Below are 15,711 nucleotides of genomic sequence, written 5' to 3'. Positions count from 1 at the left end.
TGACAAGTCTGGTTAAAGGATTCTAACATATGAAGCTGAGTGGAGGTAGTACCAGTAAGCCTCTTATAAAGGGAAGGAACCAGCTTCAGTAAAGAAGGGAATAAGAAAAAAAAAAAATGAAACTATGCATTAGCATAAAGGATGAAGAAAATGCCTGACAATCTTGTTAGACATGGCTGAGTTAAATTAAGATTTGTCTCCCTTCTGAAGACCTGTCACTGGGGACAGTGTGATACAGACCTAGCTGTGTCCTTGCCCAGGGCTGACAGATGGACAGAGTGACCTCCCAGCAGCCCTCCCAGCCCCACACTTCTGTTTGCTCACAACCATGGACTGGTTTGTGAGCTGGCTCAGATTTGCCCTTGCAAGCTAGTGAAGGGATCAGCTGCTTCAGAGAAAGCAGGTAGATTCTTTGTCCCCACAGTGAAAGCCTGTCTCCTCTATTTCAGCACTGTACACGTAGGGGGAAGGGCTACCAAATGCATGAACCACAATTTCCTTATGTGGCAGGAAAGGGGATGGTTTGTATCTTTCTCCTTCTTAAAGTTATTCAAATATTTATACAATAAATGTAAAAGAAGAATTTTAAACCTTCACCCCATTTTTTATCTTGTGACTTAAATGTGCTGTGAATTACATCAAATTATATGACTCTGATGAAGTTCAGGGCACAAATTCAAGCCAGATCAGATTTAACCCTGGAGGTGTAAGCATTGGTCTACTCTGCATGTGTTTGCCGTTACGGTATTCAAACAAGGTAATGTGCTTGCCATGGTGACATGGATTTTCCCACCCACACTACATATGAATTATAGGTTGGTTCCTGCACTATAGGTGGACCTGTGGCAGCCCAGCAGTATCTCCTATGTGTCAGAGGGGACAGTCACGGATGTCCATATTCCCCAAAATGCTTCCAGAACCCTGTTAGCCTTCCTCCAGGAAGCCCACATCCAGTACAAGTAAGCATTTTTTTTTATTTGCTACAAATTTTATTTGTACTAAATGCAACTGAATGGTGACTATATCCAGGTTGTTTATCAAGAACTTCTGAAAGGGAGGCAATAAAAGTGTGTATATCATGTTTGAAGAACTTCTAATGCGGAAAAGGAACAACCACAAAGACACCTTATTTCACTGCTAGCAAAATAAGTCATCAATGCCAACACAGTCTCTTACTGAATAAAGAGGAGACACTTGGCAATGCTAAAAAGTCAAAGGGAAGGCAGAGACGAAATGGTTTCCTGCAGGAGCCTGGTTAGCAGCAGAAAACACAGGATAAGACTGGGCATCTGCCAGACCTGGGAGACAAGGCAAGCAAAGGAAGGCGGCACGGAGGGCCAGTGTTAGAAAAAAAGGGGAGGGGGGCAGATGAGGTGGCAGAGAGAAAGTATGCAGAGGGAAGAAGGATCCTTTCCGCATGGGGGAGGAGCCCAGACCGCTATGGGTGGTGCTGCCCCCTGGAGGATAGAAGCAAAAGTGCCCTGTATTTGTGGATGGAACTGCAGGAGCCGAAGTCAGAAACAGTCCAGATAGCAAGTGGAGGCTTCCAGTCTTCGAGGGGTAAAACTACCCAGGCTCTCCACTCGGTTGGAGGGTAGAAAAGAGAGAAGTCAAGAGGAGGATGCTAAGTTTTCTAGCTTAGGAGAGACTGAGCAGACCGATGTGAAAAGACGTGCATATTCAGACGGTTCTAAGTGGAGCGTTGTAGCAGAAGAGAGTCCATTGGGACAGTTACGGGAGTCAAGGAAGAAAAGAATGATTTCACAGAGTGAGGTTGTTCACAACTGCAGTGGTACCTAACAAGAGAGGCACCAACGGAAGCTATGTTGCTGACGTTGAGGAGTGGAAAACAGGAAGGTGGCAGGAGGGTGAGACCCACAAATGCAGAGCACTCACCTCCTAGCAGTTACAGTAAGGGGAGAGAAGAGGGCAAGGAATGACCACCAAGACATACAGCATCAATGACCACTCAGAAGATTTGAGATTTGGGCCAGAAGGAGCAGCCTGGGAGAAGGACCATTAAGAAAGGAGACGCTGGTGATGCTAGAGAGGTTTGAACAGCAGGAAATAGACTTCATCTCCTAATATAGAAGGAATAAATGTGGGTCAATTTCAGATAATAGAGCCAGCCTTCACGGTACATCCCTGTAATACCAGTAATCTGGAGACTGCGGCAGGAGGATTACAAATTCTAAGACAACCTGGAGTACCCAGTGAGTTCTAGGCCAGTTTGAGCCACAAAGCAAGATCCCGGTCCCCCACCAACACCCCCACTCCCACCCCCCACCCCCCGCCAAAAAAAGAGATAGTAGAGAGGTGAGTCCATAATTTGAAAGAAAACTCAACTGGTAGTTTTCTGAAGTAAGAAACAACATTCTTTATAAGATGTTGAGAAGCAGATTCTAAAGGATGTTGCCAAGAGAAAACAGAAGTAAGAACCAACAGACTGCTTGCTGCTGAGAGAACATAACATTGATGGAGGCTGATGGTCTGATGGACAGGAGCATAGAAAGGTTGGTGTGGTAAGGAAGGGGAGGATCCCAGTGAATACCTGTTCAAGGCTTTATCAGGAGTATCTAGTCTGGATAAAGACGGAGAAATTGTGGAAGAACCCAGAAGAATCAAGAAAGTTGAGAAGGTCTTTACATTAGAATCAAACATAATGTGCCTGAGGGGGACAGACAAGAAAAGGAAGGCTGTTCTGACAAAATGTGGGCCAAGGAAAGTTATGAACCCTAGAAAAGAAAGTCTGTGGCTGGTGACAAGATCAAGGTCACACAAATGGAAAAATATCCCCGGCTTATTAAAGCACTGGCATGCTTCTTGTAAGAAAGTGTTTGGTCTGAGCTTCTAGAATAGTCTGTGCAGAAAACCATTGTTCATATCACTCACATTTTCTTCACTTCATAGCTCAGAAGGTGTGCTTTGATACTCTGAATGCCTAGTGGGAAAGAGCTTGGTAATTATATCTATAGGTGCACAGTAACAACTCACATGCTTCATTAATTATTGTTCAGTAAAAAAGAACATACCAGTTAGTTTAACAAGTCTATATTTTCTGCCATTAACTATAGTTCATGTGGGACTGGTATAGAAAAAAATATCACACTTCATGTCACAGAGAATAAAGGGGGAAAAAAATAAGTGTTTTAAATCAGTTGTTTCCTCATGAAGAACAATCACTTAAAATTACTCATTTTGTTAGTCCCAAGATAATAACACATAAGAGTCAATTAAATTCTGTAGGCACAGTAGGTAGAAATCATTTTAATTGACTTTTATTATTGTAGCCTAGGGTATTTTCAAAAGATTATCATTTACTCTGTATAGCTGTACAGAATGTATCGCTATACTGATCTGTAAAGCAGAAGTAATGTGACTCATTGTTTCTGGCCCCTGGGTGGTCAACCCTCTCAATGAGATGACTCATTCTGCCATTATAAAAAGACACTTTATAAATACCTGTAAAAATTGGCAACGCAATTTCCATTTTGAGAGCCCTCCCCTAGCCTGGGAAGTGGGGGGTAGGTAGTTTTACATTAAGGAATGACATCATTTGAAAAAGTTTTGATAGTTCGTGTCACCATTATAGGGCTGTGCCCAGTTGAGATAAGAATCACAACCAGGACCAGCAAGATGGCTTAATGTGTAAAGGGGCCTGCTGTCATTCCTGACAACCTATGTTCAAGCCCAGGCCCCACATGGTGGAAGAAGATAACAACTGCCTCAAGTTGACCTTTGACCTTCACACACACACACACACACACACACACACACACACACCATGGCAAGCACTCATCCACACACATCCACACAAATAAATAAATGTAATAAGAGAATCACAATCAGCCATAAAAACTAACAAAATACAATGGTTTAGAAAGGTCATTTTGGGAACCAGCTGATTTCTACTCAACTACTTGACAAGACAATGAAGCTGGGCTTCCATATTACAACTGTTCTCTAACTTAAGATTGGCCTCTTAAAGCCTGTAGTAGACCCAGTCTCAGTGGCTCCAGAGGCCTGTGCCAGTTTCCTGAAGTCACTGTAACAAGGGGCCCCACCCCCAAGACCCTTTCAAGTTGGGCATTCAAAAGGATTTCCTCCTGGAGTGTGCTGGATGAGGCAGACTCTCTAATCTTCATTTATAGGACAGAAAAGAAGTCCACACAAGGCAAACACACCAGAAGTTTGCCTGCAGCCCCTGGAATATGGAGAGTTTATGACTATATCTCTCCTAATCAAACCCACCTCCTTCCTGACTATCCAAGTTCTCTCTAAGAACAAGGAACCTTAGATGTTGACATAGCTCTTATTGACTCCTAAAATCTGCCTCAGTGATATTGCAGTGGTTTAGGCCATGCACCCAATCCCCATAACTTCCTATCTCTGGGGAGAAGACAACTGCGGATAGTGAAGATGTTCAGCTTGACCAGTTACATGGCACTCACAGTTTTGAGCTACCACAGCTACCAAGAAAACTAAGAAATCCTCTGCCACCTCGCCTCGTCTGATGTTTCCAACAGCAAAACACAAAAGTAAAACAAAAGGAATAAGTCAGTAGCCCATTTCTGATTATGTGTTCAGTCTGCAGTGGGGACTCATGAAATAACAAGTCAGTCAGTCTTTGGTGCCTGATGCCCAAATAAATTGTTTTTTTACTTAGGGACCAAAGAGTATGTATTCAGTATATGATAATTCTTTCCATTAAGTGACTTACATAGATTAGCCTAAATGTCACCTAGAGAGGCCACCACGTGTTATTTAATGGAATTTACCCTGTAAGCAGCAGGTTCTATTTTGGACAATAAAATATAAGAACAAAGCTTTTAAGGCACCTGCCACAGTGAGAACAATCACCAAAGGTCTCTCTAACATCTGGAAATCTTGCAGATGAACAAAGTGCCCATCTCTCTGTGCCATTCTAGTGAGTGGTGGCCAGTAGCACTCTTAAGACATACCTCTACTCAGGCTCAAATGCCACATCAACAACATGGATGGTTCTTCCTGAAGCTGGTTCCACCACAGCAGTGGGCCTGCCATCCCTGAGGCCTGCTGCCTCAGCCTCCAGCTTCCAAATGCATCCAGTTTTCAGAACAGAGCTTCTCTTCCGTGGAATTCTTAGTGGGAAAATGAGATAGCTCTTTCCACCTTCATTAGTTTCGTCTTGAGAACTAAAGCTCCTCCCAACCTGTCTCTTCCCTGGATGCTGGATGATGGCACGTGAGCAGAGAGAGGCTTTGGGAAAGAAGATGTGGAGAGGGCATCCAGAGCAGCCATGGCTCCGTTTCCATTATGTCCCATTGGACTTGAGGTCACAAGATGAGAATTTGAGTTCACATCCCAAGCTCAGATTCTGTCTTTGAGTTAGAATAACAACGGCAGATTCTTAACCCTATTGAGTTTCAGGCTCCTCATTTATAAGATGGAAACAATAGAATCCAACACAAAGGTTGTTATTGAGGATCAAGCACATAGCAGGGCGTCTGGCCCCTGGTAAGCAGTAAGTATGCACAGCTACTGCCGCATGGTTATAGATGGTCACTTCATAGCAGCTATTATTACAGCACTACTATTATTTAGGGACATCTGACTATCATTTTACACTTTAAATTCATTATAACATTTATTTTAACAGTTTTTGTTTCCTGAAAAAGCACATTTTCTCAACATTCGGTATTTTTAGAAATGCCACCCTCTGCTCTCTTTGTTTTCCTCTCACACTGGGGCACTTCCATGCTAGTTTATTCTGTGTATGATTCTCCTCTGCCATTGCCTGGTTTTTGCATGCTCTTGGCTTACTTCTTCGTCATGTCTGCTATTTCCAATCCAGGGTCCTCATAGAAGATCTTCAGAAGGCTGTGGAAAATGAAAAGAGCTTGCACACCCAGAGAAACAGAAGGTCCCTGTCTGACTACAACTATGAGGTGTATCACTCCTTAGAAGACGTATGTAATCAAGGGACCTTTTAATGTTGGGCTGTTTGGGGTTTTGTTTTTTTCAAGTTCATCTTTGTCACTTTGGTGTAAGGAGCAGAGAGAACTGTGAAAACAGAGATACAGGCTCTGGAAGGACATACAGAATACTATACACCTTGAGCCCCTTCCTTCACACATCTCTCTATTGGTCCTTTTACTGCTAAATAAGGAGTGTTAAAATAATGAGGCAGAAAGATGTCTTGGCCAAGAAGAGCACTTGCTGCTCTTGCTGAGAACCCTGGTTCATTTGGGTCCCAGCACCTACATGGCAGCTCACCACTGTCTGTAACTCCACTTCCAGGGAGCCTAATGCCCTCTCCTGGCCTCCCCAGAAAGATGGCTTATAGCATGGAGTACATGTACACACATGCAGGCAAAGCACACATACACATAAAATACAAAATACTTTCATAAAAAGAAGTAGCAAAATAATTTGCATCTCTCTTACTTCCCCCTAATAAACCCCACAAAGGACATGGGAAATACGCAAACAACGAGGTAATTGTTGTTAAAATCAGGGCTATAAAGGCCTTAACTAAAAAGCCTGGAAGGAACATAGCTGGCCAGAGTTCGAGGGCGGTACGTTGGCTGAGGGACATAGTAACTTTCATACTAGTCTTGCACCCTTGCAAATGTCAGACCTCCCAACAGCCAGCCTGTATCAGTGGCAACTCTAGACCTCTGCCCATACAGTCATTTAATCCACACCGAAAACTCACATCAACTTGTCCCCACTGCCACACTCAAATTTAGTCTTTACCTGACAATGTACTATTCTTCACATTCTAGCTAAAACAGGCAGTTCATTCTTTCTGTTCTGCTGGGCTACGGAGAAGCCTTTGCTCCCAGAATACCAGTGTATCCCCATGGCACACAAATGTGACACCATTCACAGGTCACACTACAACTGTGGTTGACTGATACCCTCTGTGCTAATAAGCTTAATGTTCTATGAGGACCAAGTGTCTACTGTGTTCACTGTCTCCCCAGTGCAGGCAAATAGAGTCCTCCAACTAGAGAAATCGTCACTGAATAAAGGATATATATTTTTCCATGTTTTCTCTACATTGAACAAAGGAATTCCAGACACAAACTTAATGAGATTCTACTATATTATTAAGAGTATTTTTCATTGAAGATAATTCTCCTTTCAAAATTCTTTTTGCATATTTTCATGCCTCCGCATACTTTTTAGAAGCTTGAAATTATAAGCAATAAAGGGTTTCAGATAAGTTGACATATGGAAAGCATATTGACATACTCTAGAAAAAAGTCAAATTTCAAAAATAGACTCAGCCATGTATGTGCATATATATATATGTATAATATATATAATATACATATATATGTACATATACACCTCCTGCTTGTTAAATTACATAAGAATAAAAGGAAAATACGAGTACTTCTGAAAATATATTTGTATATTCTTTCAGCACGGACCCTCTCACATCATGGAACAGTGGGACACTTTCATGTGACTTCTTTATTGCCTGCAGGGCTTTTAAGTCAGACATGCCACCTATCTTCCTCAGCACCTTATTTATCCATCTCAAATATGCCTTCCTCTGATGACAGATAAGTGTGTGTGAATGGACTGATGCAAGCGTGCACTCCTCTAGAGGAATTATGCAGAATATGCCTTCCAGTGGCCAGCAGAATAACCTTAAATGTGGATAATACTCTTTCTGGTAGCTTCTGCTCTGTTTCAAACTACAATATATGAGACTTTAGTGGTTCTCAAGTAATTTGGAGGGTTTATCAGAAGCTGTTTTTTTTCTTTCTTGCTTGCTTTCTTTTCCTCTTTAGCACCTGTGGAGAAATGGAAATAAATTTGAGTTTTTCAAAAGGAAGCCATGCCAGGCAGTGGCATCAAACTTCTTTAATCCCAGCACTTGGGAGGCAGAGGCAGGCAGATCTCTGTGAGTTCGAGGCCAGCCTGGTCTACAGAGTGAGTTCCAGGATAGCCAGGGCTACACAGAGAAACCCTGTCTTGAAAAAAACAAAACAAACAAACAAACAAGCCAGAGCACATCAGTCAGTTTTCTGTCAAGCACTCCCATGATGATCCTGGTATAACGATAGTGAAAGGCATCTTTTCAAGAGGTAACAACAAGAAGACCTACACTACTGGCTGTCAATAGAGGAAACAGATCACCATTTAAGTATCCTAAAGGAAACTGAACGCAGACAGTGGGGTTCCCTTCCTGGTTTTACTCCCTGTATGGTCTTTGAATTTGAAGTCATTGTTGTCCTTCTGTCACGGTGTGCTCTCTAAAAGACCGTGTGTCGTCGGGACGGACTCTAAGTTTTCCTTATCTGCCTTCAGATTCAGAACTGGATGCACCATCTGAACCAAACCCAACCAGGCCTCGTTCAGGTGTTCTCTATTGGAAGATCGTATGAAGGAAGACCTCTCTTTATTTTACAGGTGAAAAGAATAAAATGTTAACATCAAATATGTATCTCCTTCCCTTTGACTTGTGAGAGGAAATGAAATTCTTTCACAGAGTCTCATATTTAGCATCATCTTGCTAACTTAAGGGGAACTGCCTTGGATTTTTGAGCCAGGTTTAATCATGGTCTTTGAGTATTCCAGGGGATGCTGTTTCTGAGATGCAGAGTTCTTGGTGCTTATGGGCTGGTGCTACTTACGATGAACCAATCAAAACTTGATAAATGTGAAGAAGTTAGTCTTTGCCTCCCCCTGTTAACCACCCATTCTGACCCTGCAGTTCTCCTCTTTTTAGCTAGGCTTCTAACAACATTTACCTGATCGCCATCTCCTCCCTTGCCTCTCCTTCAGACACTGATTCACTGACCGTTTCCCCCAGGACTTCTTTAAAATTCCTCTGGGGACTCAGTGCTGGCCCCTCTCCACTGGCTAGCCATCCTCCAGGTCATCCACTGGCTTCTCTTTCCTCGTCTGCTCCTAAGGTTCTGGCCATTCCCACTCTTCTCTCGCCTCTGCTCTCACTCCACAAACTCCATCCAAATGGTCCCATCTGACCCAGAGCTAAAATCATCCTAGGTCTTTCTATCTACTTCGTAGAGCTTTAAATTCATGCAGGACACTTTCACCTAGATATTCACAAAAGCTCCTGAGACTTGTCGTGACACCATTATCTACCCAGCTTGGAAATGTGTCTCCCTAAATTTTTCTTCTCTGTTGCAATCCCCCACTTTCAATTTACCATCAAAAACTGGCAGTTCTTTGAAACTCTTTCCCGTTCTTCTCTGTCTTCACTGCTGTTGCCTGAATTTACCTCTGAATCTGTTCTCCCTGGACTATTTCAATAGTGACCTCAATGCCGAACTTGTGTTTCAGTCCCCATCCTTGTCCCACCCATCCTCTAACCCATCCTCCACACTGCAGTCAGTGTGAACTCATCCTCTAACCTACACTGCTGTCAGTGTGAACCCATCCTCCACACTGCAGTCAGTGTGAACTCATCCTCTAACCTACACTGCAGTCAGTGTGAACTCATCCTCCACACTGCAGTCAGTGTGAACCCATCCTCCACACTGCAGTGTGAACTCATCCTCTAACCTACACTGCAGTCAATGTGAACTCATCCTCCACACTGCTGTCAGTGTGAACCCATCCTCCACACTGCAGTCAGTGTGAACTCATCCTCCACACTGCTGTCAGTGTGAACTCATCCTCCACACTGCAGTCAGTGTGAACTCATCCTCTAACCCATCCTCCACACTGCAGTCAGTGTGAACTCATCCTCCACACTGCTGTCAGTGTGAACTCATCCTCTAACCTACACTGCAGTCAGTGTGAACTCATCCTCTAACCTACACTGCTGTCAGTGTGAACTCATCCTCCACACTGCTGTCAGTGTGAACTCATCCTCCACACTGCTGTCAGTGTGAACTCATCCTCTAACCTACACTGCAGTCAGTGTGAACTCATCCTCCACACTGCTGTCAGTGTGAACTCATCCTCTAACCTACACTGCAGTCAGTGTGAACTCATCCTCTAACCTACACTGCTGTCAGTGTGAACCCATCCTCCACACTGCTGTCAGTGTGAACTCATCCTCCACACTGCAGTCAGTGTGAACTCATCCTCCACACTGCAGTCAGTGTGAACTCATCCTCTAACCCATCCTCCATACTGCAGTCAGTGTGAACTCATCCTCTAACCTACACTGCTGTCAGTGTGAACCCATCCTCCACACTGCTGTCGTCAGTGTGAACTCATCCTCTAACCTACACTGCTGTCAGTGTGAACTCATCCTCTAACCTACACTGCTGTCAGTGTGAACCCATCCTCCACACTGCAGTCAGTGTGAACTCATCCTCCACACTGCAGTCAGTGTGAACCCATCCTCCACACTGCAGTCAGTGTGAACTCATCCTCTAACCTACACTGCTGTCAGTGTGAACTCCTCCTCTAACCTACACTGCTATCAGTGTGAACCCATCCTCCACACTGCTGTCAGTGTGAACTCCTCCTCTAACCTACACTGCTGTCAGTGTGAACCCATCCTCCACACTGCAGTCAGTGTGAACTCATCCTCTAACCTACACTGCTGTCAGTGTGAACTCATCCTCTAACCTACACTGCAGTCAGTGTGAACTCATCCTCTAACCCATCCTCCACACTGCTGTCAGTGTGAACTCATCCTCTAACCTACACTGCAGTCAGTGTGAACTCATCCTCCACACTGCTGTCAGTGTGAACTCATCCTCTAACCTACACTGCTGTCAGTGTGAACTCATCCTCTAACCTACACTGCTGTCAGTGTGAACCCATCCTCCACACTGCAGTCAGTGTGAACCCATCCTCCACACTGCAGTCAGTGTGAACTCTTCCTCTAACCTACACTGCTATCAGTGTGAACTCATCCTCCACACTGCTGTCAGTGTGAACCCATCCTCCACACTGCAGTCAGTGTGAACCCATCCTCCACACTGCTGTCAGTGTGAACTCCTCCTCTAACCTACACTGCTATCAGTGTGAACTCATCCTCTAACCCATCCTCCACACTGCTGTCAGTGTGAACTCATCCTCTAACCCATCCTCCACACTGCTGTCAGGGACAACTTTCTAAAGCAAGCACATACATTTGGGGAGAGGAGAGGGATAGAGCAAGAGGAAAGAAGGGAGAAGGGAGGGGAGGGAGATCACAGAACATGAGGTGTAGCTTCGTCCCTTCTACATAGCACCTGGGGACTCCATTGGTTCCCTACTGCTGTTCAGCTTCATTTGCTGTTCCTTCCTCAAATGCAGTGTCCTCAGATTCTTTCGAGCTTTACATGTCTTCCTGTAACTTGTTTTCCAAGCAGTCTTCCTGTCTTGCTTAAATATTCAAGCCTCCTTTTATTCCCCACAAGAATTTGAGAAAACTTGCCATGTTCCCACAGTAACGTATGGATATTCACATCCTGAAGTTGGAATGGTTGTTCTCACATCTCCCTTCTCACCAGCACAAACATCTCTTATCTGTTCACCTCTGAATCTCTAGAGCTGAGCCTGATGTCTGACACTGAGAAGCACTTCCCAGAATGTTGGTCAAGTGAATTAATGGATGAATGAAAGCACTATCCCTTATGAGTAGATTGCCAAGTGATGTCTACTAATGCCTGGGTTAGAAACCATATTTAAAGTAATATTGACATAGTCAGGGGGGTTTGTAAGTGGCCCTTTGATTCCACAGATCAAGTTTTATTTTTCTATTTTGTGATGTTTGGCTGTAATTTGCCTATAAAGCATAATGCTTTAAGCACTATCCCTCAGAACCTTCTGGTGGGCATGGTAAGGAGGGAAGGAGAAGAAAAGGGAAAGGAGGAAATTCTGCTTTTTATTTCGGTCATTATGATCTTAAAACAGAGCCAGTGCCAAATGGATGGATCTAGAAAAAAATCATCCTGAGTGAGGTAACCCAGACTCAGAAAGACAAACGTGGTCTGTACTCACTCATAGCAGGATACTAGATGTAAAACAAAGGATGACTAGACTGCTACTCACAACTCCAGGGAAGTTACCTAGTAAAGAGGACCCTAAGAAAGACACAGGGATCGCCCAATGACAGAGAAATGGATGAGATCTACATGAGCAAACTGGACGTGAGGGGTGGGTAATGAAAGGCAAGGGTCAGGGGAAAGAGAGCTTAGGGGAGCAGGAGATCCCAGCTGGATCAAGAACAGAGAGAGAGACCAAGGAAAAAGACACCATGATAAATGAAGACCCCATGGGAATAGGAAGAAGCAAAGCAAAGCTAGAGAGGTCCACAGGAATCCACAAAGATACCTCCACAATAGACTACTGGCAATGGTCTAGAGAAAGCCCAAACTGACCTACTCTGGTGATCAGATGGCCAAATACTCAAACTGTTGTGATAGATCTCTCATCCAATGACTGATGGAAGTGGATGCAGAGATCCACGGCCAGGCCCCAGGTGGAGTTCCAGGAGTCCAATCGGTGAGAGAGAGGAGGGATTGTATGAGCAACAGATATCGAGACCATGATTGGAAAAAGCACAGGGACAAATAGCCAAACTAGTGGAAACACATGAACTATGAACCAATAGCTGAGGAGCCCCCATGGAACTGGATCAGGCCTTCTGGATAAGTGAGACAGTCGATTAGCTTGAACTGTTTGGGAGGCCCCCAGGCAGTGGAGCCAGGACCTGTCCTTAGTGCATGAGCCGGCTTTTTGGAACCTGGGGCCTATGCTGGGACACTTTGCTCAGCCTGGGTGAAGGGAGGAGGGGACTGGACCTGCCTCCACTGAATCTACCAGGCTGAGCTGAATCCCCAGGGGAGTCCTCTCCCTGGAGGAGGTGGGAATGGGGGGTGGTTTGGGGGGAGGGCTGGGGGGGACGGGAGGAGGGAGGATGGGAATCTGTGGCTGATATGTAAAATTAAATTAATTGTAAAATTTTAAAAAAATTAAAAAAAAAACAGAGCCAGTGCAATACTTTAGGGATTGCCATTTTCCTTGTGTATTTTCTAGTTCTTTGACTGTATTGAGGCAATAAATTTATTGTTTCTGCATAAGCATGCCTGGGCTTCCAAAGAAGACAGGAAATCTCTTTATCTTTTTAATGTGTTACCTAATAAACAAAACCATAGTGAAGAATTATGCTGAGCCCTTATTAAATTATGCTGGTCAGTGGATCCAAAAATAAAAGCCTGAGTTGGTGACTATGAATCCTCTTGTTTTCAGCTGGGCAGAAAGTCACGAGCCTACAAAAGAGCTGTCTGGATAGACTGTGGCATTCATGCAAGAGAATGGATCGGTCCTGCCTTTTGTCAGTGGTTTGCAAGAGAAGTAAGTGAGACCCTTTGCAGAGTGTCGGCTCCAGCTAGTCAGGAGTCCCATGGGTTTTTATTCTGCTCAAGAAATAAAGTGGGGATTTGAGAACAGCAATACCTGATTGAATGACAATAATACCTTGATTCTGCGGGGTGCTTTCATGTTTAGGAAGCCCTCCATGGCCCTGGATCAACTTACCTCTGTCCTCCAAAGGTAAAGCCATCTGTCCCAATTAAAAAGCTAGGGTAGGAAGGTTTTAGGGACGAACCCAGTTGATAGCCTGCTTGTACCCAGCATGCATCAGATTTGACCCCCAATACCACATAAACTGGGCATGGTGCTGCACATCTACAATCCTTGCATTTGAGAGATTGAGGCAGGAGGACCAGAAGTTTAAGGTCATCCTCAACTGTGTAGAGTGCTCAAGGTCAGCCTGCACTACATGCTATACTATCTCAAAAAGCAGACAAAAACAGCTGGGCTCAGAACTTTTCTGAATCTGAGGCAAATCAGGAACCAGCCATAGCAGCAAATGAGTAGTAAAAGTCTAACAGTGGAATTTGTGGAGATCTAGAGCAGCTGTTCTGTTATCTCCAGCTGAGAAAGTTTCTGTCATTTTGCTTCTCTTTCAAAAATGACCTCACCTGTGCTAAAACAGCAACGAGGTGAGCAAATGGCCAATCATTCCCTCCTGCTGTAAACCTGCTGTAATTTGGAGACCAAGAGATCCCTAGCATCTGTGACTGATCATTCTCAGTGTCCGTTTTCTTTTTAAGGTGATTTTGACAGCTGATGACTCATAAGGATGTCTCATATTCAAATGCTCTGAATCTTGAACCCACTGAGCTCACTTACTGAGAGGGTTGGCATTCCCAGAATGCAATGACTTTCATTTTTGGGAGCTTTCTTAAATCTTGATTTATAGGGGTTTTTATTTTTTTTGGGGGGGTAGGGAAAAATCTTAAGAGAAAGCCAATAACTAATGGTAACAAGAGGGAAGGAGCCTAAAGAAATGGAAGTTTGCTAGTCCTATACTTACAGGAAGCCATTACGGATACAAAGGGTGCTCAAATGCACTTCAGTCATATTTCACCGACTGAAGTGGAAATTGTGACTTTGAGGGCTCTCATAGGCATTACAGGATATATTTCATATTTCACAAGTGTCCAGATGCACTAAATTTGCAACGTATTTATCTCTACTGTAACCAAACTTGCAAAAGTATCCTTAATTTTATAGCTATTACAAAATAAGCAGTACTAACTTTTCTTCTTCAAATTATTGAATAACCTACATTCCTTTAAACACCATTCGACCCCACTAAAAACAAATGCAAACATGAATAAGAAATTGTTAACTCTATTAATATATCAAATACTCAAGTGTTTACTTTAACAAAAGAATATCTGATGTTTCAAATTTGGGGACAGAAAGAGAAAAGATGGTTAAGTATGGAACATCTATTGTTCATCGAATATGGCTCTGTGTATTATAGAAGGAATTTAAAACTAAAGTTCCTGCGTTTGATCTGTAGTACCATAAAGCCAAACAAGAAAAAAAAGGAGCAAGAAGCTTCAAATAAGATCAGGATCCACCACCACAAAGATGAGTAAGAGAACGCTCCTCCTTCCTTCCTCCTGTACGAGGCTGACTGTGCACAGTCCGTGGTTCATGGTTGTGTCTCCACAACCCTCCCTCTCTTACATTCTCTCTGGTTACCACTGCCATCTGTTCCTCCACTTATCACCTAACATTTCTCCATCTGAACTCAGGTAATAATCAGAAGCAGACAAGAAGAGCTCTAGGAGCCATCCTCCAGTGTCTTTGCAGGAGAAATGGGGCCACAAGGGATGATAGCCATTGGGTGACAATGGCTACAACAAGTCAATAGTTACATGACTCGCTTATTTAAATCAGAATATATTCATCTGCCTTTGAAACTCCCTTCCCCACTGATGCTGGTTTGGTGACAGGGGACACAGGACTGTCAAGATTTACATAGGTTAAAGCTACCAAACATTGCTCCATCATCTCCTTTGCACTAATTCTGTCCTTTTCTTAAATGCTCGGTGACAGGCATATTGGTGCCATCCTGTTGGATCAGAAGAACCCCATAAGTGATGTCTTCCCAGGGAGACATTCAGGATACTGAATAAGTCTCTTTTCTTACATTTTACCCAGATCTGTCAGTGGTTCCCAAAGCCTGGCTTCTTGCTATTGTTGATTCCCTTTCTTAGACACATTTTCCTAAAACAGTCGTCACTGATTGCTCAGTTTCTGTGGGTCAGCAATCTCACTGAGCTCAGCTGGATGCCTCCAGCTTGGGATCCCTTACAGAGCTGCAGTCAGGAGTTCACTTGGGGACTCAGTCATGAAGATGTGTGGATTAACAGAGAGGATGTGCTTCTAAGTTCATTCATGGCTACTGAGGACCTTAGACCCCTCATTGACTGTCAACTG

General features: G+C 43.8%; 1 protein-coding gene across 1 annotated transcript in view; it reads left to right on the top strand.

The window, feature by feature from the left end:
* The window catches only part of Cpa6 (carboxypeptidase A6), a 308,045-nt gene that overhangs the window by 193,817 nt on the left and 98,517 nt on the right, over positions 1-15,711 (top strand). The window contains exons 3-6 of the mRNA XM_052717678.1: positions 835-959; positions 5,834-5,948; positions 8,308-8,409; positions 13,162-13,266. Of these exons, the coding sequence (XP_052573638.1) occupies positions 835-959; positions 5,834-5,948; positions 8,308-8,409; positions 13,162-13,266 (447 nt within the window). The remainder of the gene's footprint in view (positions 1-834; positions 960-5,833; positions 5,949-8,307; positions 8,410-13,161; positions 13,267-15,711) is intronic.

This window comes from Peromyscus californicus, unplaced genomic scaffold (genome assembly GCF_007827085.1).
Source record: "Peromyscus californicus insignis strain IS unplaced genomic scaffold, ASM782708v3 Scaffold_5__1_contigs__length_169319896, whole genome shotgun sequence".
In the NCBI taxonomy this organism is placed as follows: Eukaryota; Metazoa; Chordata; class Mammalia; order Rodentia; family Cricetidae; genus Peromyscus; species Peromyscus californicus.
This window is presented reverse-complemented; position numbering and strand designations above follow the sequence as displayed.